At 38.8% G+C, this 25,760-nt stretch overlaps 1 protein-coding gene across 6 annotated transcripts in view; it reads right to left on the bottom strand.

Annotated features, from left to right (window-relative positions):
• The window catches only part of XYLB (xylulokinase), a 95,955-nt gene that overhangs the window by 58,540 nt on the left and 11,655 nt on the right, over positions 1-25,760 (bottom strand). For 5 of the 6 annotated variants that reach the window (XR_003495143.3, XM_072033863.1, XM_005026389.6 and 2 more), the window contains 7 exons: positions 21,681-21,799; positions 20,414-20,495; positions 19,396-19,436; positions 18,851-18,966; positions 16,059-16,174; positions 13,495-13,568; positions 12,039-12,135 (listed from right to left, as the gene is read on the bottom strand). Coding sequence is in view for 5 of the 6 variants with exons in the window: in XM_072033863.1 (XP_071889964.1) it covers positions 12,039-12,135; positions 13,495-13,568; positions 16,059-16,174; positions 18,851-18,966; positions 19,396-19,436; positions 20,414-20,495; positions 21,681-21,799 (645 nt within the window). In the remaining variant the exon portion in view is untranslated. Of the gene's footprint in view, positions 1-3,624; positions 3,678-4,161; positions 4,255-12,038; positions 12,136-13,494; positions 13,569-16,058; positions 16,175-18,850; positions 18,967-19,395; positions 19,437-20,413; positions 20,496-21,680; positions 21,800-25,760 lie in introns of those variants that run through there. The other variant, XM_021276886.4, reaches the window with a different exon arrangement.

Here is a 25,760-nt window from a genome sequence, read left to right as displayed (position 1 = left end):
CTTGCCTCATACACTGGGAAAAGAAGTCTCTCTATATAGGGAAACCAGAGCAACTGCTGTAAGCTTCAGCATCTCCACTGCTTTGTCAGCATCCCACTTGTATGGTTTCCTCACCCAGGATGGATGCAGGGGCACGGGCACAAATCATACCCAGCTGTGCAAAGTGACACTCTCTCCAGGTGAGACTGCCACAGGGCAGCTTTGACTACTTGGCTCCATTTCACCTCTCCGGATGAATTCTGAAGAAAACAATAGCTTAAAAATGAAAAAGAAACTTTTATACAGATGAGTACACTGCCTGTGCACAAAGCAGACTAGCCCAGGATGGCACCTGGACTTTCCTCTTCCTTAACTAGATTTCTACTGATTTCTGTCAGTTTAGGATACAGCATCTTCAAAAATATACACTAAAGCATAGAGAACAACTCAGAACGATCCAGTTCTGGTGCTAGAAAATATGCTTCATTTATTTTGGATGTTTTAATCACACGGGGAGATAAATCATCTGAAACTGGCGTTTTCCTCGCTAGCTACCAGTATTTTAAGCTAGCACAGCAGAAGCCAGTGAACATTTATTCAGGTGAACTCGTGTATGTAATGGAGTTGCCTTTAGCAACTCTCCCTTGCTTGTGGGCCTCCTGTGACTAGGCTGCCTAAAGTTTACCTTGATATTTCTCTGATGGTCACAGTTGGGCAGGATTTGTAAAACTTCAGGCTAGAAAGCCTTGCAGCCTGCATTATACACGGTGCTAACAGGCCAAACGAAGAGGCAAAAGCAGCAAGAGGTTTATTGTAATACTGGTATTTTCCTAGCTCTTATCGAGCAAAGCATTTAATCTGATGTATTACACTTAATGAAGAGTCAGGAACTTGTACTGCAAATAACAGATCAGATATAATTGGAATTTGTTCCACACCACTAGCCTACATACATCAATAAAAACAATAACCACATTGGATTTTGGGCTCACTTCATTTGCATTTCTTAATTTAGTGTTTAACTAATTTAACAATAGTAATGATTTAATTCAAATTAAAATCTAAGGAAAATAAAACAATTTTAAAAAGCCATTAAAGATTCCATTAAGTTCCATCTAAATTAATATTAGCTTTCTTAGTATTTTCAGTAAATGATTTTCGTCTCTCACTGCTGAAACAAACATGAAGTTTCCTCTGTGCAGTCAAGCTTTAGACAAACCTTGTTAGATTTATTGGTATTATTTCAAGCAATTAATTAATATACATTGGAGTTATTCAGAGGAAAAGCACAAAAATGGCAAGAAAATGGATGAAGCTGTTTTTAAAACACAGCATTCAACTTAGATAATTGTTCTCTGAGCCTTTTATGCGGAGTTCTCAGGTATACACTGTTAGATCACATTTCCCACACATTTGTGGTACTGCTCCTAAGCAGCAGATGCACAGGAGTTATCCAAACCACACTAGTTTTATGAGACATCTTTCTGCATCTCCACATGCAGCAGTCACTTGCACATGAGTGGCTTTTCAGACAAGAGAGTTCATTTCAGGAATACGTCAGTTACAGTAACCAAAAGGTAAGTTCTGTAAGTATCCAGCCCTGCTTCCCAGCCTCTAAACGGTACAGAGAGGTTATTTATATAATACCAGCTATATAGATTACAAATATATAGCATATGTACAGAAACTTTGGTGTTTTTATTCTACTGATCAAAACAAGAGTCCTAAATGTATTTTTGCTCTTACAGTCTCCAGGAATCTGCAGCTGATTTTGGAGGGCTGGATGTGCCATAACAAAGGATGCATGGAGGAGGTAAGTGCAAGAAGTCAAACCGAGACCTCTCTAAACCAGAACTGCTCACTACATCAGCTTAATCCCTTGGTTAAAGCAAAAAGTGGTGAAATGCTAAGGCCTCTGAAGAGCTACCTGGCTCATTTTCAAAGAATATAGAAGTGCTAGAAATTAGGTTTATAGTCCTGCACTCTCCTGGTTCTCATGATTAACCTTTATTCATGCAAATGGCAGCAGTGATATCAACAGGAACACTCCTGCAGTGATTATGCTTGCAAGTAACAGCTTGGCTAACATTTAAAACTTGCACTGGACTGTATTACAGCTCATAACAACAGCTGTAGTTGAAAGAATTTATTAATACTTGTAAGACACAAGTAAAAAAAGGCGATTAAAGCAAAAATAAACAAGAAACCTTAGTCCTTCCAATTTACTTAAAAAGACAATTCCACCTTTCCAAACAGATATTGCAGCAGTTTTTTATTCTAATGTGCCACACTTCAAAAACAATGGCTCCAGATTTTCGCCTGCATTTCAGTGGGTATCAGGCTTTTGCACTCACAGACAAAATTAGGTAGGAAATACAAAGCTTTGTATCACTTTCTCTGAAGCACAAGCGTTCACTTGCAGGTAAACTTAAGTCATCTAACTAGAAGTGCACTTAATTTGAAGAGATTACTCGAGCAGCTCTCCACTTGTACACTTGTATTACCATTATAATTACAACTACTTCAAAACAACAAAAAGTTCAATTTTGACCACAATAAACACAGAGGAAAAAGATCAAGAGCACCTTGACTGAAGAGGATGAATGCTTTTGAAAAATATCCTTTTAAATCCCTCCAGCTCTGTGACCAGTGACCGCCTTCATTCCAACGCTACTTACAGGGCTGCAACTAGACAGGCTAATATATGACATTATTTTCTGCTATTTTGTATGCTTTAAGTAGCCATTGAGAGGCCTGAAATACATCACTGATTGGCAACAATGCTGAGTGCCCTCCAGCTTTCTGTAATTACCGCTTCTTGAGATGCATACATGAAAATTGCTATGTACATATAAATATTGCCATTTACCTGTTAGGTAGCAGATACCAGCAAGGGAGAGGGAAGGAACTGAGTAACTGAGTAACCCAGCCCTGGAAAAACTGAGGAAGAGGTCAAGGATGTGCTGGAATAGAGCTTTCAGAAGCCTTCCTTCAGCACATGGGTACCTCTCTATAGCAGCCTTGAAGAGGTTATGCTTGTTATACCGTTATACTTGTGTACCAGGTGCACAGTGATGAATGCTGTGAAGAGCAAGCCTCAGAACTACAGGTTTCATGGAGAGGAAAACACCAGCTCCACAACCTGCCTAGAAGACAAACTACGTACTGTTTTCAGCCACGCTCTCTCCCTGCTTTAGTTCTTGTCTTAGGAAGTCAGCTGCGGACTGTTCTTTTGGCGTGAAGAGGTCTTTTGAAACATGTCCTTTGGTCAGTGCCTAGTAGGGTCAAAATATGATCCTAAACATTCTACCAATAAAGCTCATATTTGAAACATAACAAGAGTAATCTTAATCTGTTGAAAACAGGACATGAGAATGTCCTGAAGAAAGTTTCTATCACCCATGGAGGATTTATCTAAGAACACTGAAACTTTGGCTACCAACTTTAGGCTAATGAAGTCCAATATACATTCAGGTCAGTTAATCTGTTGTCCAAAATATTACCTGCATTTAATACTGCATATACAATACATCTGTATTGTTTAGCATTGTTACCTTCCATGATCTTGTTGGCTTGTAAAAAGAAAGAATTCACTATTAACGTGTTTGTGCATACCAAGCACTTTCAAGTGGAGTTTTCCAGACAGGGCATTCAGCTCGGTCACATTCCTACGCAGCTGTTCCTTTCAGTTTGTGTTACTGCAAAAGGAGAAGTACAAAAGCACACAGATATGTATTTCAGTAAGATGCTAGCTGATTTCTACAATCAGGAGTGAGTTGAACTTTCCTCCATCAAAACATCCAGAAACTTGTAAAAAGTATGCATTTCAAAAGAATCAGCAGAGATAAGCACACCTAGAGGTGAAATGCTAAGAGTTAAGTCTCACTTCAGTAATGTTTCTGGTAGAGATTAACAAGCGCATTTATATGCAGCAGTTATCCTCTAAAAAACTTCAAAGATCATTTTGAGACACTACCAAAAATAAAACCGTCACAAATGCACCCTCTGTTTATATATATGTGTGTATATATACACACACACTTCTATTTTCAATTTCAAATTTCCAACTTCCAGAAACATCTTGATATGAACTTATTAAGCTTCAAATACTGTCAGATGGAAAAAAAAAAAAAAACTTAAAACCAACATTAGTGATAGAGAACAGGTTGTTTTTAAACTCACTCTCTACTTGGGTAGTAACTGATGAACAATGCTTAGCAGGTGCTCCTGGATTTAGTTTTAAGTCTGTCTGATGCTGTACAATCACCGTAAGAGCTGCAGGAAAGAGACAATTTCAGATTCAAGGAAACTTTTTCTTTTTGCTCTTTTATCTATTCTTTAGATTTTCCAGCTAGGAAAAGTATAGCACTGATGAGGCAAAGGGATACTGCAAAAGACCATCAAGTCTGGGCTTACAAACATCAAAGAGAAATTATATCACTGTCCAGAAACTGGCAACAGGAATTCCATGTCACCTACCATATCAGCAGTAGATTTAATTCCATGGATGCTCTAATCCCATTCTTCCACACATCCAACCTTTTGTATTTTGGGTCAGTTTTGTCATTGATTCCAAATTTCAGTCTTTAAGCGCAAAGCTAAAAAACGTTCTGCTCCTACTTTCAAAGTTCTCTCTTTGACACGAGTAAGTACTGCACTCAAAACTTATTTTCATGAACTTCCCATCCTTTGCCACCATTTACACTTGGACTAAACCGACACTGTGAAAGCCTCGGGGCTGAGACTTGTCACTTCACATGCACCATGCATACCTGTTCTCGTGCATAGATTAGACAAAACATATACAGGCTAAAAAGCATTACAGTTTAAAGGTGGAAAAAGAATACCTCCGTATGCTTTCTGAGGAACCACAGCCAGAGATAAGAAAGAAAAGCTGCCCAAATTAATCCTTTCATGTCTCAAGAGAATTAGATATACAAGTAGACTGCAAAATTCCACCTGTCCAAAGAAATGGGAATTTTTATTTGGTTTTTACTTACTCCCTACCCCAATTTCTTGTGTATTTTTTTTCCTTGATATCATTTAAATAAGCACTGAGTAACTGCCCTCCGGAAATCAGTCTGGAGGGAACCAAAGCTTTAGATGCTTATAGCTGTTTTAAAAACGTAGGCTCTACTCTGTTTTAAAGCAGGTTAAATCTGTCTTGCCTAACCTCATCCAACAAACACAATCATAGCTAAAAAATCACTGTACGTGTAGGCAAATAGAGTAGGTAGGGAAAGAATGACTTATCTAGTAGAACCCCTGTTAACGCTGAAAAACTCGAGTGTGGGTTGATGCAGCTGAAAGCATCGAGACACTTAGTGCTCAGAGCTGATGCATAACGTGAGATGTGCAAGAGAGGCTGAATCACCTTAAATCAGAAAAAAAGGAAAGACAGGGTCTAGGGAAGCTTGGAAGAGCTGATTAGAGTTCACTAACAGGCCTGTCACATTTGAGCAACAAAAAGGAAAACACAAAGACAGAGAGAGATTTAAAATAATAAATATCTAGCATTTGACTCAGTGTTAACAAAGGTAAACGTAGGATTTTACAAGCAGAACGATCATCAAAACAGGGGATCACTTAGGGTGATAGCAGCATTTGGTATAAATGATTAATACAAGGGATTGTTTGGATAGCTCTGAATCAGATGAGCCTCCAACAACTGCATCTCCTACAGATTCACATTTCTGAGATGGAACGAACAACTCTGATCCTTCAGATTCACCCTTCAATAACATAAATGATCCCTTTACTAAAAACAGGATGCCTATTTTTAGAAAAAAAAATCCATCTTCTTCTTAAAACTGTCAGAGCTTCAGAATCCACTACCCCACTGTCAATTGCTGCATCGTTTGATTTCAGTCTCTGTTAACAATCTGCACCTTACTTGTCATTTGAGGTTTGCCTACCTTCAGCTTCCAGTTATTGAACCATAATGTTTCTGCCTGTAAGGCTCTAGAGTCCTATACTGTCAAGTTTCCTTTCCCAAAGAAGGTACTTAAGGACTGCAATCATGTCATTCCTTTGCTAATCTAAATGGATTTGGAACTATAGATCAGCCTCAAAAAACAAGTGATAGAAGGTGATTTATTAGATAACCCAACTGATCTCCAAATCCCTAGCTTCTAGAGATCCATGAAGCTCTAACAAAACCAGTCAACTGACAGCTTAACTATTTTTCAGAGTACTGCCTGACCAGTACATCCACTGCAACAGTTATAAACAATCTCTCCCCCCATCAGGGTACAGGAATTGAACCATTTAAATACTCGGTCTTTTGCTGACCAAACATTAAAAGTGATTGTTCGAACAATGACAACATTTCATCATTGTGTCAGGGAAGAAAGACAGATAGTGCCCCTTCCAACGTTTTTATTAACTCTTCGGATTTTCTGTCTTCATTGCTTTTCCTGTATATGTATAACAACAATAAAACCAACTAAAAGCAAGACAATAGCCACGACATGAAAAAGCCTAGAGCACGTAAGCAACTTCCTTATGGCACATTAGGTCATTTCCTTCAGAGACACTTTATCCAACCCGTTTCCAAACTAGCTAGGCCAATACTGTACTCTCCTGAGCCAAGCAATAATAAAGAGCCCTTTTTATAAAAGACTTGGTCAGGGAGTTGGTAATGAGCTAACCAACCTCTCACTCCAGATCAATGATTTAAAACCAAGCCTTGCTTGTTGGTTCTTAAAACCAAGCCTTGCTTGATGGTGCCTGAAGGTTCAGCTGCAGGACAGCAACACAAGTCCAATGCTCTGTGGGAAACAAGAGGAGCTGCAATAAAGTTCTTGGCAAGGCATTGCCCATCTCAGGCTGGCATTCTTTTCAGCCAGAAGTTTCATCAGAAAATACAAATATCCTCTGCAGCAGTATCAGTGACTTATCTGGGAGGAATATCCTGCCTTTGATGAATCTGAAAGTACTTTTAGAGCCAACACTCCTCCCTCAAATGTACATGTCCACCAGCATGGGGTGTTTATACTTTGTTTGTACCACATACTAAGCAGTTTGCTCTGCCCCATCACTGTTCATATATGTTCCAATCTGACCATTACCACCATTCACTATTATTTTAAACACAGAATTTCAACCTCCCATCCAGGGCACTGTCCCCTAATTATTTTTAAACTGTTTTCACTCACTTGCTGAAGCAAAAGGCCCCTAACAAAGCCATCACCCTCGTGCTGCTGAAACCCCATCAGCACTCTTGGCAGCAAACATCGAGAGACAAGCATGAAGCCAACACAACATTTTAGTATTGATTTCTCTAAGAAATTTAAATCCCGTAGGGCATAAACATCAATTTAATCTGTATGCAACTACAAAATGGCTTCACTCGCAGCGTTCCTCATTTCAGCCAAAACACTGCTACAACTCGAGCAGAAACACAGTCAGCAGTGAAGGCAAAGACTGGTAGAACAAGTACTCCAAAGCTGCTGATAATTTGTAAGAGAATTGGAGACTACAACCATAGAAGCCATTCCTGTGAGGGTCCCAAAATCCGTGGCACCTCGCCTTGCCAAACCCGAGAGCCACTTATCATCAAGCAGAGTAGTGACAGCCTCACGCCTCACCTTTGGGCTTCTGTGCCTCCACCTGACAAGGTGAACAATGAAACACAACAGCTCCACGTTACACTAATTGATATTTTCTGAGGTCCCCTCGCTCCATTAGACCGCTCTCCCTGCAGACAAAGAGGCACACGTTATTACTACCCTCAGCCCACTGAAAAGAGCATCAGATGAAAACATCACCCGAAGAAAAAAGGAAATTGGGGAACGTGGAGTTTGCCCTTGTGTGATCTTAGACTGAGCTCTCCAGAGTGAGAATGCGTATTTTCTGACTGCTGGAAAGTCAGGCCCAGCATGCTCTGACATTTCCTCATTTTTCTAGCACTGTATGACTGCTGTTTTGTGTAAGGATGCATCCCATTGTACACGTGACCAGCAAGATGCATTTTCACACACTCGAAACACCAGTAACATATGGCACTTCAAGAAAAAAAAGCATCTCATTCTTCTAACAGTGCAAAAACACAGGCATGTCTGCATCACCCCAACCAACACACAGGCACCAAATGCTGTCAGTAGAATTCAAGGCACCAACATTATCTGCAAGTGATGGATTTATGTACGTAACAAACTGTAAATTCCATAATAAACACAGACGCGGGATTTTATGGACAATGCTTTCGCTTGTAAAACTTGGCACCTTCTATCCATCTCCCCCTGCTGATGATAGTTAGGTGGCAGAATCAGATTCCTAAAGGTACAAACATGACACAAACAGCACAGCGGGTACCTAAAAGTATTAAGAACCCACCAACAGAGGTACAAAACGTGAACACTGAGAGCCATGCCTGAAGCTAGCAGCTTCTACACAAACACACCCCTGCCCCAGATTATTTTTCTACCTCCAAGGCAGGATTTATTCATTGCTGCTGCAATTCCACAGCTCTAGCACACAGCATTCACGCACATACTGCTCAGATTGCCAACACAAAGGTTCCTATACTACCAGCACAACATTGCAGTATCTATTGGCTGCTTGTGCAAACACCACCAAACATCTGCTTCTGTACTGCCTTCCTTCAGCATACCCAACGCACACCATGGCAATGTTTACTTCACCCACCAGCGGCCAGCAGGGTAGATTTTGCTCCCAAAAATAATGTTTTGTTGGTCTGCACCAGGACAGTTTCACTGGATGAGAGCAAGGACCACCATAACATTCTCTGGCCAGTGTCAACATGAAGTTTAAGACTGCTTGGTCAGGAGTAGAATCAACTCTGAAGTTTATTAAAGATCATTATGAAGATTATTAATGCAAATACTGGCAGATCACTCTAAGCCACTGGAAGTTTTATAGCTGCTGTGATCACCTGTGTCACCGAGCTGCACATGCTGTCATTTCTCTGTAAAGTTGCCATGGTTTTGACCAGAAAGGATGGGTATGTTCCTTACTACAATAGGTCCCCAAACCACGCACCAAGCATGTTTACACAGTCAGCATCTGAATTCCAGTTGCAAGCTTAGCTTTCAAAACGGGCTGGCTGTAAGCAGAAGAAGGAAGTGACAAAACAGAAGGTGTTTATGATATAATCAAAATCCAGGAAAATAAAGGCAAAACAGCAAACCTTCCCCTTATCTGCATGAATCTCTGAATGAGAGGATGTAAACAACAGGCACAGACCAAACTTTGCTTGTTTGTTTCTAGATCACAACGCTCTATCCAGCCCTTAAGCAAAACAGGATACAGGGTGTTACTGAATGATTTCCCCTGAAATCTGATTGAGAAAGATTAGAGCAATTAGAGCAAAGTGACACACACTTTTAAAACCCTTAAATCACGATTAATGTAAGGTCTAACTTTTCTCTCAAGGATTATCTGGTGACTCTGAGCCATTTCCAGAACAAGGCTGACACACACATTCCAGCCTCAAAGAAAAAAAAATCATGAGGCAGAATCCCCTGCCCTCTACTGGCATACGAGATGCACTGAAGCCTGTGCACACACCCACAGCCGAGCACAAACACAGCAGCTGAAGAGCTGTTTTAATTTTCTTTATACTAAGATTTGTAATTTGTGAAAGATCTATAATGTATCGGACACATCAAACTGGCTGCAAAACCTTACATGTGAAATAATATTTTGGCATCACTGCACTTCTTCCTGCAGAGCCAGGTAGACCGAGGAGATTTAAAATACTGCTAGCAAGATAAATACATTCTTTAGCCAAAAATAAATTCTAAGGGATTATCTGACATTCCTGATGTTCGCAGTGCATATCCAAGAACTCTGACAAACAGAAATATATTCTACAGAATTCTCTTCCACGCACACAGCTTTCTGGCTTACCTGCTGCCTTCCAGGTCACAGTCAGCCAAAGTGCATTTGGCCCAGGAACTGAGAGGCAGGTTCATGACTCTGCAGAAAGGATTTTCCAGCACCTCGGTACCACAGCTAGGGAAATTCTCAGCCATGATTCTGGCTCATTTGCACTATTGAGATGGTACGATATAAACCTTGGGATACCACAGGGAATTGCTTGCTGTGACTGACCATGTCACTTCCATCTTCTGTGGTAGATCAATTTAATAAGTATCCTCATGTAACTTTCTGGATCTTGGGAGCAGTACTTACTGTATTCTCTTATTGGTGAAAACAACAAACGTCAAAAAAAAACACACAAATGGTTTATGCTGCTGTACTTACATTTTTGAATGCAAATCTTGATTTCTGGAAAAAATAAATTGCCCGCATAAACAAAGCCCAACAGGAATTGAATAAACACAAGGGTCCTGACTGTATCTTTCATCCAAAAGATAAATAAGCTTTTAAATCACATTAAAAACAAAAAAGCAGCCTGAAAAGGAGCTGCTATTAAACAACAGAAAGTCTGGTAATATCAGAGTAATTCCCACAATGCTCATCCGTACCCTGAAACACGTTCAGAACACACCCTGTTTTCAGAGCTGTCACACAACAAATGCAGATGTAAGCCTGCCATCACCACACAAACAACAGAATATGACATTTAAATGATACCACTAAGGAAAAGTGGGAGATGTATACAGCCTACACTACATACAGCAGTTCTTTCTTAAAGCAACTCATCTGTTAGTTACCAAATAGCTAGACCCTTGGGATGAAACAAAACAAAAGCATACAAGGTTCCAAGGAAACTACAGGAACACAATGCAATCACACCCATCTCCTTTTTGCTGCAGATACCTATAACACTAAAAAAAATAAAAATAAAGAAAATTCTAAAGCTTATGAAGCCACATCCTAAAACTAGTTAGGTTTTCACATGTTCTACTAAGCTTAAATGGGTAGGAATTATCTGTAAATTCAATTATTTCTGTGTCAGATTTGCCTGGTATCTTAAATCATTCTCCTCCTACTCTGGTGTTTGTCTAACCCCTGACCACTTAAAAATTACAAACGTATCCTCTTCAGCCATGAGCCTTCTAGCCTATATAAGCCAATCTTTTGGTACAGCAGAATCTAGGAATGAAGGATAAATGGGTATTTTAAACACAATCTATTTGAATCTCTGTCTCCATAAATAACCTCCACAATTAAATACTGTTTCAAGTATATAAGAAAACACGTAACAGGAAAATCTTTACAGTGTAAATTTATGAGGTGGTGTTGCCACGCCTTGTGATTTGTTCCAGTGTCTCTATATTTTCTTAACTTGCAGCTCCTGGACTTCCCTCTTCACAAACAAACCACTCTCTTTCGTGATTATGAATAAAAGTAAGAGATTCAAGAAAATAAATGGCTCAAAATATTAGGTCAGGATGGGCTGGTAAAATACATAAATGACCGATATTTTATTTTGTAAAATCACATGTTTCAAAAAGCCATCAAGAAAAGGTAATTCAATGTTTTTGAGATGCCACTGGCTGACATACTGGCAGAAAATGCCAACAAAACAGCTTACCAAATTTCCCATTTTTTTCCTAGAATTTCACATCACACTTATTTAAGAAAAATGCTAGCCTATTTTGCTGTTTCAATGTGCTAAAAACTATGTTATTAATTCTGGGGAGCAAGATCTCTTACTTTCTAAATCACAAGACAGAGAAAGGGCTTCAGCTTTATTAACAGAAAACTGTGGTAAAGAGGTAAGTGACCATTTTATGGCAGGTCCAGGAACTGAACATAGATTTCAGATTTTCTGAGTTACAGTCTTGTGCTTCAGGCAGAAGGCTGTTCTTCTTTTCACTTAACAAGCTATCGAAAATCCAAACTCTTATTTAAAAATTGACAATGCAGCTCAGTAACAATGAAATAGCAAGAATACGTGAAAAGAAGTAATCAAAGTTAAATCACCGGTCCTTCTAAATTTAACACCTGCAAAAATTTGTCCCCAGCACACTGTCAAAAATGTTTCCAAGAGGCTAGTTTAGAATTCATACCACTTTCTGTATCCGTTAAGGCATGAATCACGATACTGACATTACTGTCAGAACTCCTATCTTTGTGTTTGAACTCTAGTGCCATTAGTTCTGCAGCTTTTTCATCATACTTACTGACTTTATATCCCAGCTTTTCAGCATGAATCCTCTTGGCCATGAACTGCCCTTCAATCAAGGCTCGTATTTCCACCTCCTTTGGAAAGTCTGAAACCTGTATCAAAGAACGAATACATTAAGTTAACCAGCACCTTGCACAGTATACAATGCCAAGCTGGAGACAGGTTAAAAGTACGAGGCAGATTTATAGTTCATTATCCTTGTCTTCACCCTGAAGTCAGCTTTCAACTAGGCCCAGCTCTGCAGTCACATACAAAAGGCACACCTAAAGACTCAAACGCAACCCATAACCGCAGAGCTGTTGGCAAATCCATCAGTCTTGAAATCAATGCCGGATGGATGGGAAGAGGTGCCTGGGTGAGTTGTAAACTCTTGGCATTTCTCAGCACAAAAAGCTGCTTAAAGATCAGTATCTCAAAAACATTAAATTAAAGCAAGTAGATAAAATTCAAATGCATTAAGCAATGTCACAAAAGTTTAAATCCATTTCTGTCTGCAGACAGAACAATCCTTTCATTAATTGCTATCTATAACATTTTTCTGTCCTTCTGTTAACTAGAAGAAAGGCAAAAGAGTTAGGAAAATGCTGAACTACACACCACTACAAAAAACATTTCACAAAAAGTTCAGTTTTTCCATGCACTACAAATACAGCAAGAAGTGACTAAGCATTCATTTAAGCAGTAAGTGTTTAAAAGACCAGTGCTACACTGCAAACACAAGATAGTATCAATCTCTGTTCACCTAAGTGAGGTCTAATCAACAGGGAGTCATGATTGATTAAAAACATCTGTTGAGTTCCAATGCCACCCAGAAAGCCAGGCATTTAAACAACACCCATTTCTCAAAAGAAAAATACAAACATAAAAAGAACTTTTCATAACATATTTTTTATTTTAATTCCTGTTGTACTTGAGCTTGTGTTTACTTACTTACCACCATGTGGCCTGTAGGTTAACCAAAGACATGCAGGACAGCCAAATGAGGTCTTTGCACTCACATTTAGAGCAAGATAAAAGACGAAATCCTATAGCCCAATGTTTCAACACATTCTTATCTGTGTCCAAAATTTAGAAGGCAAGGACTAAGTGATGCAAGTTTACCAAGCTCTCAATAATCTTAAAGCTAATCTTTTTTCAAAAATAGCTTTGGCTTTAGTAAATCCACATTTTCTAATTTAAAAAAAATAATAATAATATATATATATTATTTCCTTATATATATATATATATATATTTCCTTCAAAAAAAAAAAAACATTAAAGTTCTAGTTCAGACTTTGTGTTATGGATGTTCCCTAGCTACAAACCAAACCTTATGTAATTCATCCCTTGGACTTGCATCAATCAATGAAATTCAAAAGCAAGCATCTCAAAGAAAAAAGATAATGGCAAAGATTTTGAGCTTTGAGAGTACTCCTTTAAGCTTTTGGACATTAACTAGATTATTACTACCTTTTGGTTGTCACTGTTGAATCTGTGAATCCCAACTGCTTCAGGAGTAATTTCCATCACATCAAAGTAGAAACCTGTATCAAGGAACATTAAAGAGTGTCATGTTTTCTCGTAGCCCAAAGTTGTAATCTTATTTCAGAACACAGCTAAAATGATAATAAATGTATGTCATATATTTGGAAAGACATTTGAGACACCGCACAGCTTGTTTCTTAATTCATTTCAGTCCAGATACTTACTAAATTTAATTACTGTCAGTTTACAAAAAAAAAAAAAAAAAAAAAAGAGGATCTTAAACGTATCTGACTCAAAGCCTTTAATAGTTCATTAAAAATCCAAATAATATAATAAAAGACAATTCTACAAAAAAACATATATCCACCAAAGCATGCACACATGCAAGTAATATAGTAATAAGATAATATGTAACACATCTCAGAAATAGTTCCAATAAATTATGTGCAAGGGTGAAAGAAAAAAAATGGAAAAAGTGAAAGTTAGTAAGAAGAGTACAGGAATAGTGGGACACTTCATGCACTGGATAAGATTTCATGAGTTTATTAGGGAGCATCAGATATTTTGAGTCATGAAGCAGAGCCGGTCTCTGAATAGTTTTGATGAGATCTAAAGAAATACAGTAGCCCTTTGCAGGCAGCTAGACAAAAAGTGAGAAAAAGATTTCCTTTGTGTTGATGGCAAGTTGGTCAGAAAGGATATTCAAAAAAGGAGACAAGAAAAAAAAAAAAAGAGAGAAAAGAAAAACTGAAAAGAATAGCTAAGAAACTAAGAGCAGTCAGCACAGCCTGTAAGACTCAGATCTGCGGAAAAAGACTATGCTGCCCTAGCAGCCCTAAGAGTATTACCCCTCAAAAAAAAACCCACAGAAATAGCACTGTGCTTTAGCGCACACAACCTTTTTGATTAAACATTCTAAAAGCCTGCCAGCAAGGAACACCATGGGTTACAGATCTGCAGGCCCTACCAGGGAATTTATAACCCAGAATTTCCTTCTTGAACCTGCTGCCACCTGGCATATGAGGTGCTCAGGTAAACTTGCTGTTTTAATAGCTTTCTCAGGGACCTCCCAGCTGTGACAGGACCTTCTCCTGTTCACCACTCTTCTTTCTCTGTTTGTTACCCCTGTTACACTCGTTATCCCAGCCTCACCCTAGCCGCTGCCTCCGCTATCTCCAGATCTCCAAAGCTTCCAGTGGCATCTTCTTGCACAATAAAGGGTGTGGGGAACAAGTGTCAAAAGGGAGGGTGTCTAACCAGGTCCTTCTTCACTCTGCTTCCCTCAGGAACTCTGAGATTCCTGTATTTTTACATGTATGCTGTATCTTCAAGTAACACAGAACTTATCCAAGGATACCAGTTATTGAAGATGACTTTCAGGAAACACATTTTTACAGGGTACTGAGTTATCCGAGTGAATATAAAATAACACAAATTTTAGGACTTAAAGCCAGTGTCCTGGTATCCCTGAAATCACTAACAAGATTTCCATCAACTTTGTGGGGTTTTTTTTGTGTGTGTGTTGTTGGTTTTTTTAAATATTGTCTAAAGTGGCTGGCTTCTGGGTTTTGGAATAGCATCTTCCTATTTTCTGAAACACCTGAATTGATTTGCCTTCTAGGGAAAAGAGATGCCTGGCCATTTCAATACCCCACAGAAATTGGATTTGACAGACAACATAACGGAGCTTCTAAAAACAAAATCAGTGCTAACCTCACTCTGTCAAGAACCTGTATCTTTAATTCACTATTCTACGGAGTGGAGTCTTCTATAGCTTAATTATCCTACTTTTTTGAAATTAATTTTAACATATTGATTCAGATCTAATATGATTGCAGTGATTTCAAATCCAGCTCTGCAATGGTTAAATTTTAATCTTGATTATGCTCACCTCTCAATAACTTATTTCAGAGCTATATAATACACCCATGAAATGTCAAGCTTTAGGAGAAAAATGTAAAATATCAAATACATGGATTTATTAATATTTTTAAATGTTTCCATCATTTTATTTAATTCACTTAGCGTAACGTGGGAGGAAACAGGGATGAAGTGACTCTGTGACGTACACTGGGGAAAATGCAGGACATCTGAATACGATTTGGTATTACTGCTTTGTTTACATGCACAGAGCACGATTCTAGAGTAATGTGCTGAGAGCAAAACCATTGAAGACAGAGAGAAACAGCATGGAGCTACTTAAACCACTTGATTTGAGTTTCAGCAAAAAGCAGCATACTTTCATGAAAGCCTCCTTCAGAAATTAGTAGTTCTAAACATTCTGTAGATAAGATGCCATAAAATGCTAACATCTTTTCAATGATCAAAAGAGCTCCATAAATATAATTTTCTTATTCAGTGGACACTGAAGAAAAATACTCTTATGACACTTACCAACCAACAGAGTATTTCTGAGCATACATTAGAAATTTCCCTTGCTTGGCTTAATTCTTGGCCTTTATCACAACCCAAGTAAAAGTAGGTGCAACTCCCAGCAAATTATGTCTCCAAACAAACCCTGGAACTCCCAGCCCTGCTAAGGCTCATACCCAAGTTTCCATTGTTTCCAGCAACAGTTGACGATAAGGCTTTGGAGAATTCATCCCAGGAGCCTGAAGCACAGTCATCTCTGATCCTCTCCCTCATCAGAGAGCCATTCTTAAAACTAAAACACACAAACACACCATATGCATTTTTCAAATCATTTGACTATTTTTTAAGCAAGTTGTTGTTTTACTTAATACAGCCGTTCGTTGTATCAGCTGAATACAGCCAGGCAAGCAGATACAATCATCTCTTCATTATGAAAGAAACACAGAGGAAGGAAACTAAATAAAACAACTATAACAAGACACATTGAAGAAAACGGTGCAGAGATGCTCTTCTACATCTCTCCAACAAGTGAATGGTTCAGATCTATTCTGGCAGGCCATGCCAAATACAAGCTAGCTCTGAACAGCTAACACGTCTCCTCAGAGCTCCACGTGCAGGATTTGCAGCCCAGTGCCTGACTTACTGCAGTTTCCTGGAGCCCAAAGCCCTGAAGACACACCGTGCACTGTCGCATCATGCTGGCTGTGAGGCAGGACCTGTGGAGCTGGGTTTCTGCACTGTGCCAACACTCATCAAGGGCTTCATTGAGTCTGGTTGCACCCAAGAGCAAAGACAAACACCTGCTTTTGGACATCCCCCAGCTGGACCTAGTAACTGCTTTCAAGAGAAACGGTTTGTGCTGCGGGTGCAGAGGTAGCACTCGTTTACACTGCCAGCAGTACTCTGACACAGCACTAAAAAAACTCACTTTGACATGGCTGTAAGGAGGAGCAAGAGTGTCTCCGCGCTGCATTACATCATTTATGATTTCAGGGTCCAGTAAAACTTATGAGGTCTAGATCCATGCCAGTATCTGGCAAAGGAAAGCACCACAGCTGCAGCTGCACGGTTCTGTTCCAGAGCCAGTAAGCCATGCTGTAAAAATGCATCTGTTGAGTGTGCACGATCTGTGCACCCTTTGTGCCATCTCCTCCTTTGTCTCCTCTGTGAATATAATGCTCCTGCAGCATACTGCAGCACTGGACTCAGACCCAAAGGAAAGCAGTCTGAATCCTCTCCAACAGGGAGTCATCACACCAACTCAGCAGGAGAGGCACAAAAACATCCAGAAAGAGGGCAAGGAAATTATTGAACATGCTCTGTAGCAGTAACTGAAAGCATTCAAGTTTTCTATACATATATTCTGCCTGGGAGTTCAGGCACTTTTCCTACTAAAGCAGGCAAGTTCCCTATTAATTACACTGCTCCATTAGTAAAGGGGCACTGGTGCCAAAGGAGCAGTGTTAGGGCAGGACCAGCTAGACTGGCAGAACAGAAATTCTTTACATCTGCATGGCTACAGAAGTAGCCTGTGTTCTGAAGGACAAAGATTTGGCTTTCTGCACATGTTAAGCTGGAGCAGAAGAATGGCAGCAGAGTGGTTATTCAGAAAAATGTCTCAGCGTCTCCTCTTACAAACAGGTTGTTTATAGAGCTCTTTCACACAGCAGCAGGGAGAAATAGAGAAAAATTGGGAAAAAGGAAAACTTGAATGCAAAGCTTCAAAAATAACCAACTGCCGGGAAATCATATTATGAAACTCAGTAACTTGCAATTGACATCACCCTTTTAAGCTCCACTTCACAACACAGTTCCCACTGTCATCTACGGCATCCTTTCACTGTGCAGGTAAGGCTCAACATCACAGCTAAAAGGCAGATTTGAGCTCTGTTGAAGTTTTCAGTTACAAGCACCTACAGTTTGATTTTGTAGTGTTAGAGATACGAGGTAATCTCAGGATCCACAGGGAGCAGACTGAGTTAATCACTACTGCCATCAAATCTCTGCTTCGGAAAATGCCTCTACCTTATAGATCTGATCATTTGTAATAATTGAAACAATATTACTACTGCGACTTATAAGAGACAGTCCAAGTAGGCGAAAAAATAATAATCCCTCTTAAGTCCTCAAGAGGGTTTTATGCGCACACTCGTAATTAACAGGGCTGTTACAGAAGTGCTGTCCACTTCCAAAGGCCTTCCCGAGGAACAGCTCTACCCATTCCTGCCAATAACTGCTGCGTTGTGCTCTGTGCAATCCCAAGGATTTGAACACTAAATGTACCTGTGTATTACTTGTAAATATTTGCCTAAATGCTCTGACTTTGGAAGTTTTTCGGTTGAACATGTGGATTTGGTGAGGGACAACCTGCAGCTTCAGGCCTTCCTTCCTCCTTGGCTGGCGAGAGGCCAAACCATCCCCACATCCCAGCAGCCAAAAGCTACCAGGAGAATCATTCTGTCAGCTGGGCTTCCTGAGATCTCAGTATTTGCCACGTGCACAGTCTAATATGTCCCTGAACAGCACTGATTATACTCGTCTATGAAAAGGAAGCCTTCACCTGCCCCATTATGTCCCCTCTGGACCACTAGAAGTTGCACAGTCCGGTCAAGCTTCTGACATTTCAGATTATTACATTTCAGAAGACTGCTATTCCTGTACATTAAATATATTACCTTCGATTCACAGCGAACTGGCCTTATGTATACATAAAAATAATTTTGTCTTTTTATCGCCGTGAGAATTTATCCTTCACAACTCTGCAGTTACCCACGTTGAACAATGGGCATGCCATAACCCTGATGCAAATGTTTCAGCAGTAGGTTGCCATATACCATACTGAACGCTGAACATTCTTTTCATTATCATTTTGCAAAAGAAATAAACCACTAATACAAAAAAATATATATATATATATTATATATATATATATATTATTGATCCCAGATGTACAAAAAAATGGTATTACCATAAAAGTGCCATAAATGTTTGCGAATCAACAGGATTGCAGAGGATATGACCTTCTAAGGCAGGAGTCGGTTCCTGGATCCACAGAAACAATGTGTCACTTGTGCCAAGGCTAATCTGGAAGGAGAAAAAAAAAAAAGTAATTGAAGCGTTATCACAACGTGCACGGAAAGCAATACAGAAATTAAATTAAAACCATTTGTTATTACCACTAATTGTTTTTAAATTACACATTAAGTCAATTGGATTCGTATTGAAGCTAGCGCTGACTTTTAGGTTGTCACATCAGTGAAATACATACCAGACAGAGACTTGAGCTTTAGGGTCTAGAGCATTAGTTAAAAATAGTTGCAGTTTACTTAAAATCTTTCAGGCAGCTTGCAGATTGATAGAAATAAAACAAGAATGAAGGCAATAAAAAGAAAATCAACACTAGCAGATTAATTTAACTGATAACCTACAGCTATCGTCCTTGTTACCGTTTCACATTTTATGTATTCCATCTATTCAGGGATACAGATAGTTTTCAGGAATGTTTTGACTTACTGCAATATCTCCTTCTTGAAGTCTCATCCCTGCCAATGATGCTGAAAGCAGAATAACAGAGAAAAAGTTACTCGTATGACTCAATTTTAGCATGCTACTTGGGACATCACGGCACACTGCACTCGCTGTCTCAAACTAGAAAAAATGGGAATTATGTTCATGATAACCTTGGCCTATACATTGTAAAAAAGGGGCCAAGAGCTTGGGTGAGAGTTTTAACACTTAATCAAAACACTCAAAACAAACAGCTACAGAACTGCAGGATTCTCTGAAGTTTTGTATGTTCAAGTTTGAAATACTGTGGACCCTTACTTAACAACACTCATTGAAGTACAACACCACTCGCCTGCATCAGACTACTCATATATTTATTGGACTAAATTGGACTTGAATTTCTAAAAGAAAAATTTGCCTTTCAAGAAATTGAGAGCTTAATCATGTCCCATAATACACATGGGAAATATACCATGACGAAGCCTACATCTTTATTCAAACCTGGATATGCTACTTTTGCATGGATAAGTATTTTATTTTCATAGTCTTGAGAAAGATGACTTTACTCTGCCCTGAAACAGTCATGAGGATTCCAAAAACTGATCCTAAATTAACACTCTCCCTTACACTGGGATATATCAGTCTGACAAAAGGACAGCTCTCATTCTTAAAGAAAGGCTCTTTGATTCAAAAGATACAACAGCAGAGTTTGAATTCACATTTCCTAAGTTAAAAATGGAAGTAATTTGTATTACAAATAGTTTATTCTCTTAGACAAACCAAAACCTAGAGTCACCTCTAATTACTAGGCTAAAGGGAATTCATTTGCAGTACCCAGCTTATCCAAGATGTCTATACCTCAGAAGAGCCAGTGATGGATGGCTGTTGGAAAAAGCTATTAATGCTGATAAACATGATATTCTTTCGCTGTATAAGGGAGCATCTGAGAATTAATGAGATTGATCTAGAATTTCAGTACATGCATAATGATATTCACTGAATCTTACACATTTAATCATCTCACCTGGGTTGTCTCCTGTAAAGGCTACTACTTTACAGTCTGGGCTAAACCCATAACGCTGAATATAATATGGAGAAATGGACCCCTAAGGAAAGAAATACAGAGTGAAAAAACAGCTTAAAAAATGGAAAATGATCTTGCAGTGTATGATACAATTGGTTGTAGCACAGAGCTGAAAAACCCTAGAGCAGCTGCAATAACCATTTCTGTATATTTAAGGCAGGAATATTTCATAGATTTTTAAACTTTTTTTTTTTGTCAGAGAACCTCATAGAAATATCCTGAGATTAGATTTTGAAATACATGAAGTAAATAGCAGCTTTTTAGCTCTGGGTCACTCTGGAATTCTTCACATCAAATAATATAAACATACCCATCTATTTTGCACAGAATGCATGAATATTAATACATAAAAATTAGAAATTCAATGCAAACAAAAGAGGAAACAACATTAATATACATCACAACATTAAAGGTTGAAATATGACACCTATTATTGTAGGGGTCAAGAACTGTATTCTTTTAAGCCACAGAGAAAACACAGGAGAAGAAAACCATCCTTAAAAAATACATGGACATTTATGCAGACTTTTGATTTGTTCCTCTCCATTATACATGATCAGCACAGGAATCACAAGTCAGCTACCTTACTAGCACTGAATTGAGAGGGATCAGGTGACAGATATCTACCCTGTTTTACATGTGTACCACCTAAAGCAATAGCTCTTTCTGTGCTGGACAGTAAGACTGAATTTATTTACTCTAAGAGATATGGGTCTTGATTTCATCTTTATGCTACATAAACTGAGGAGCTCTAAACATCCCAAATGATTCAGGAAGATTAACTTCTTAACTCTACAAACAGTATAAAACAAGGTCCTTGTTAAGCAACACAAATGTTGGGTTCTGTTTCTGCAGTAATAAATACTGTGCATAGTTTTGCAGTCACCAGGTACTTGTGGGCATATGGGAAGTCAGAGTAGAACCCCAGTGATTCTTATCACCGCAGCAGCTGCCAAAACCTTTGCTTTCAGAGCCCAGGGCATGCAGGAATCCAAAGTGATTTGTGGCAAAAGCTATGACAGACACAAGCTACCAGTATTCAAAAATATCCATTTCTGCTCTGGCACACATCTCTGAAGGTAATTGTGCATGCACGCACACACACACAAATATACTCCAAGGAAGTACCATCAGCAGAACTCTCAGCACAAAGCCTTAGTTCTTCCAATGATTTTTTTTTTTTTAACTCTTCAAGACTGGCACATACCAGGACTGAATGGGATGGCACAGGGCTTCCCAGTTTCTCTTCTAATCCTGGTGCACAAGCATCAAGGCAGGACGCTGACCACACCTTTTCCCAGATTTGCAGCAGATTCATACCAGAACCTACAAGACATAGATCAAACCAAGAAGCACAGATCATTAAACATAACAGCAGTGTAAAGAAAGCAGATAATATTGCATCAGAAAATTCCACCTTGTTACAGGCAACAGAAAGTTATCCTGGAAAGTTGTCCTAGTTTATAAAGTTAACTGAGGTTGATTAGTGGCCACATCTATGTAACTTCCTGAGCACTCCACATCCCTTGTTTGTATTTCTAAGATGCATTTAATTGCACATTTCATTAGACTTGAAAAATCCGTACGCGCTTCTGGTTAGTGCTGTTCAGGGACATATTAGTCTTACTCTGGATTAACAACATTTTCATTTCAAAGACTGTTTAGCCCGTGACTTATTTATCTCAGAAACACAGCCACATTCTCAGCCGCGCACAGTGGAAAACTTCAAATTCAATTCAAAACATCTTTAAACTCAGTATAGCACAAAGAAGGTGAAGCTGACCAACAGGCAGAGTCTGTGGAATAAGGCTACACTTGCAATGCTGGAACACAGAAGAAGAGAAGAGTCCTAACCACATCTCAGCCAGCACGTTACAAGGCTCTAGCAGGACTCTTCTTCTCAACAAGCCTGCCATATTCCCTGCACATACCCTACTGTTGGTTACACACGCACAAATAAGCTTACACTATCAATTCCCAGCAGCCTTTTTCACTTAATAATGAGTTTAATAATGTTTATTAACAAAACACCTATCTGTACAGTTGAATCCTAAGCACCAACACCATAGTCTGGACCCAGTGCTTTGCACGACGCTGTAAATAGAAAGTGTTGCACGCTCCAGCTGAGACCCCAGAATAAACCAAGCCAAACAGCAGGAAATTTGGACTATACTTAGCAACATAGAAAATAGAATTACATTTATTAAATTCAATCAATCCCATTTCATGCAAATTAAACACACTTAAATTATGCGCTGGTAAATTTGGCCTGTGATGCAGCAGCAGGAATTTGACAGAGCACAAAGTGTGCTTCCTCCCACAGACAAAGGGTGCATCTCCCTTTTCTGCTGTCAGAGTCACTACCAGCAACAGGAGAAGGAAAGGTGGCAAGATTTAGTCTAGCTTCTCTCAATTCTCTCTTAAATCCAGCCATCCCCCCTGCCTTGGTAAATTGAATCCAGAATTGTTATCTGCACTTCCAAGACACGGAATGAAGCCTCTTCCCAAATCTCTCAGGCTTAATGAGGAAATATGCAAAGCTAGAAAGTTTCCTAGAAAAGACCCTAATGTAAAAGGACAAGAACACCTTAGCTAAATTAATCGGTGAGCCAGAGAATCTTTAAATAAAGAGGAATTTCATTAGAAAAAAAGTTAGCTGTTGTTTTTTTCTTTCTTTTTCTTTTTTTTTTTTTAATGGTTTTCCTTGTTTCTTTTGTTTTTTAAAATCCTTCACCTCAACATCCTGCAAGCCCAAAGACACGTTTAGCCAGTATCCTCCAATGCAATTCTGGAAGAATAAGCACAGCCTCTCCAATCTTTTCTGCCTAAACCAGGCAAAACACTAACCTTTGTGACTGAAAAGGTCTAAGGTGATATAGAAACTGAAACAACACTTCAGTTTTATTGACTGGTAGATATAGCTGCAAAGAGACATTAATATGCCCTGAGAAAAGAAAGATGAACTAATTTATCCCACCCTCAAAAACTCATTTAAAAGATGTGAAACAACTATTTTACAAGAGCTACTCGTCTGTTGGCCTGGATTCATCCTATCCAGCTGCAGGAGCTTGAATGAGAATCTTGGGGCAGCAGAAAACCAAGGCCAGAGAGCTGAAAGCTCCCTGGAACTGCTTCTCCTTCTCCTTCACTCACACAGGGAGAGATGCACAGTGAGCTCCTAAATCACACGTCTGGTCATGCAGATCTATGCCGCTTTTAGAAATAAAAGTTAGTAAAAAATGGCATAAGCACACCATCGTAAGTTTAACATTAAAATAAACAGTAACTCTAGAATTAAAATCATAGGAAAAAAACAAACGCAGTCTTCAGACTTGTCACTCCGACTGGGTATCCCATCAGCAACAAAGGTCAATAGCCAAGCCCATGGTCTAGTAAGGACTGAGGAAAGGATTAACACGTGGAGGAGTAGGATTCAGTATTTCACTGAAAGCATCCCTGACTTAAAGTGACCAAGGAGCACAACTTGGACTTGCCAATATTTACTGCTTATACAAAAATATAATTATTTCAAGACTGGGAAAAAAAAAAATCATTACAAAGACCAAAAGACACTGACTAACTGGCTTTATCAATCAGCAAGCTAAAAATCAATATTTGCATCCATTTAGAAACGGGTAAGTGCATCTATATTACAGCATTCTGGATTGCCTTTTCGGCAAGCAGTGCAGCTCTGCTGACACCAAACAAGCTACAGGAGGAGTAAATTCAGCCCAACAGGCTGCCTTCTGAAAAGGCTTCAGTTCAAAACAGCCTTAGTTGAGACAACAACAGAAACAAGTATGCTAAGCTACGATCTGCCTAAAGCTCTTGGAAAATCATTTCAAAAGATAAAGCTTCTCTAGGTCAAGAGCTGAATAGCTGTTCTTTAAGGTGTCTTCTGAAAGAAACAATGCCTCGAGTGTTCGAGTTATTTAGGTCCCAAATGTATCTTCCTTTTACCACCTGCACAATATAAATGAAAATCATTCTTCGTTCCACCAGAATGTAATTTGATTTTTTTTGAATCAATCACACAAGGTGCTCAGCCATTCATAAGCAGTGGTTTGAACCTTACAAGATTGGACCTTTAAGGAGAAAAATTCCTGAAACTGAGTAGCACATTTCCTACAATAACCCGCAAATTTAAAGAGAGAAGTTATTGTGCAGAGCTAAACAATTTGACAGGGTCTTTTAAAGACGATATGACCTGAAGTTAAACCTACAGAAATGAAGAATAGGTCTATTATCTGAGTATTATTTTGAGATGCATTTCAAACTACAATATACAGGTGCAACGTAAAAGATCAAGTGAATTGCAAGAAATCGTACATGACAAGAAAACAGGTTTTTAAGATGGATCCAAAAAACTATTGCATGCATTATAATTACATTTTATTACCGGAATTAGAATTCGCTCTCATTATGTTAACAGAAGAAAAGAACGTAGAAGACAAAATATAGCTTACAACACCGAAAAATCTTTTGTCTTGTAAAGAGAACTGTAACATCCTGCTTAGTTCCCTTATCTTTCTTCGCACAAAAATTTAATAATCTTACATGCTTTGAATAGTAGATAACATTGATTCAAGTTATGTAAATAGCCAGAGGTGTAACAGAACAGGCTCTCCTTAGAGCTGCTTGAAAAATGCAACACATTTTCTATGAAAGTTCTCCAACGAAGCTAACTTTTGTTTTGTTTATAGTTTAAAACGTTTTGGTTTCCAACCAAACTGAATTGTTCATGTTCCAAAATAGAAGAAGCACAGATTTCCCTCACTTGCTTCCAACTAGAAAAGGCAGAGATGGCATTACCCAAAAAAATAAACAAACAAAAAAAAACAGGATTTGTTTATTATTTGCTTATATTTTAAACAAAATATGAATCAAAATAAACACTCACTGAAAAAATAATCAACGATCAACATATTTCTTTGTCAGAAAAAAGGATCTTGGAGCTCTCACCATCCTTATTTGAAAAACAGTAGACACAGCTAGTTCTGTAGGCTGGTGAGTGGCCAAAATGCTCAGCACTCGGGACTACTGAGGAGCAAAGTGCAGCTCTCAACAGGTATTGTGGGCAATAATTCACAAAAAAAAAATAAAATTTAGCTGTGAAAATACATGGCTAACAGAACAAGACCAGAAGACAGATGTAATAATCTCACAATTGCTGCAAAATAAGCGTGGATCGCCTTGCAATTTTTAAGGTCTCAAATATAAATGGGAAATCTAGTATTGAATAAGTTGTCCATTACCTAAAATTGAGGTGTCTTGCCTTTTCCTATGA

The sequence above is a fragment of the Anas platyrhynchos genome, chromosome 2, assembly GCF_047663525.1.
Source record: "Anas platyrhynchos isolate ZD024472 breed Pekin duck chromosome 2, IASCAAS_PekinDuck_T2T, whole genome shotgun sequence".
NCBI classification, from domain to species: Eukaryota; Metazoa; Chordata; class Aves; order Anseriformes; family Anatidae; genus Anas; species Anas platyrhynchos.
This window is presented reverse-complemented; position numbering and strand designations above follow the sequence as displayed.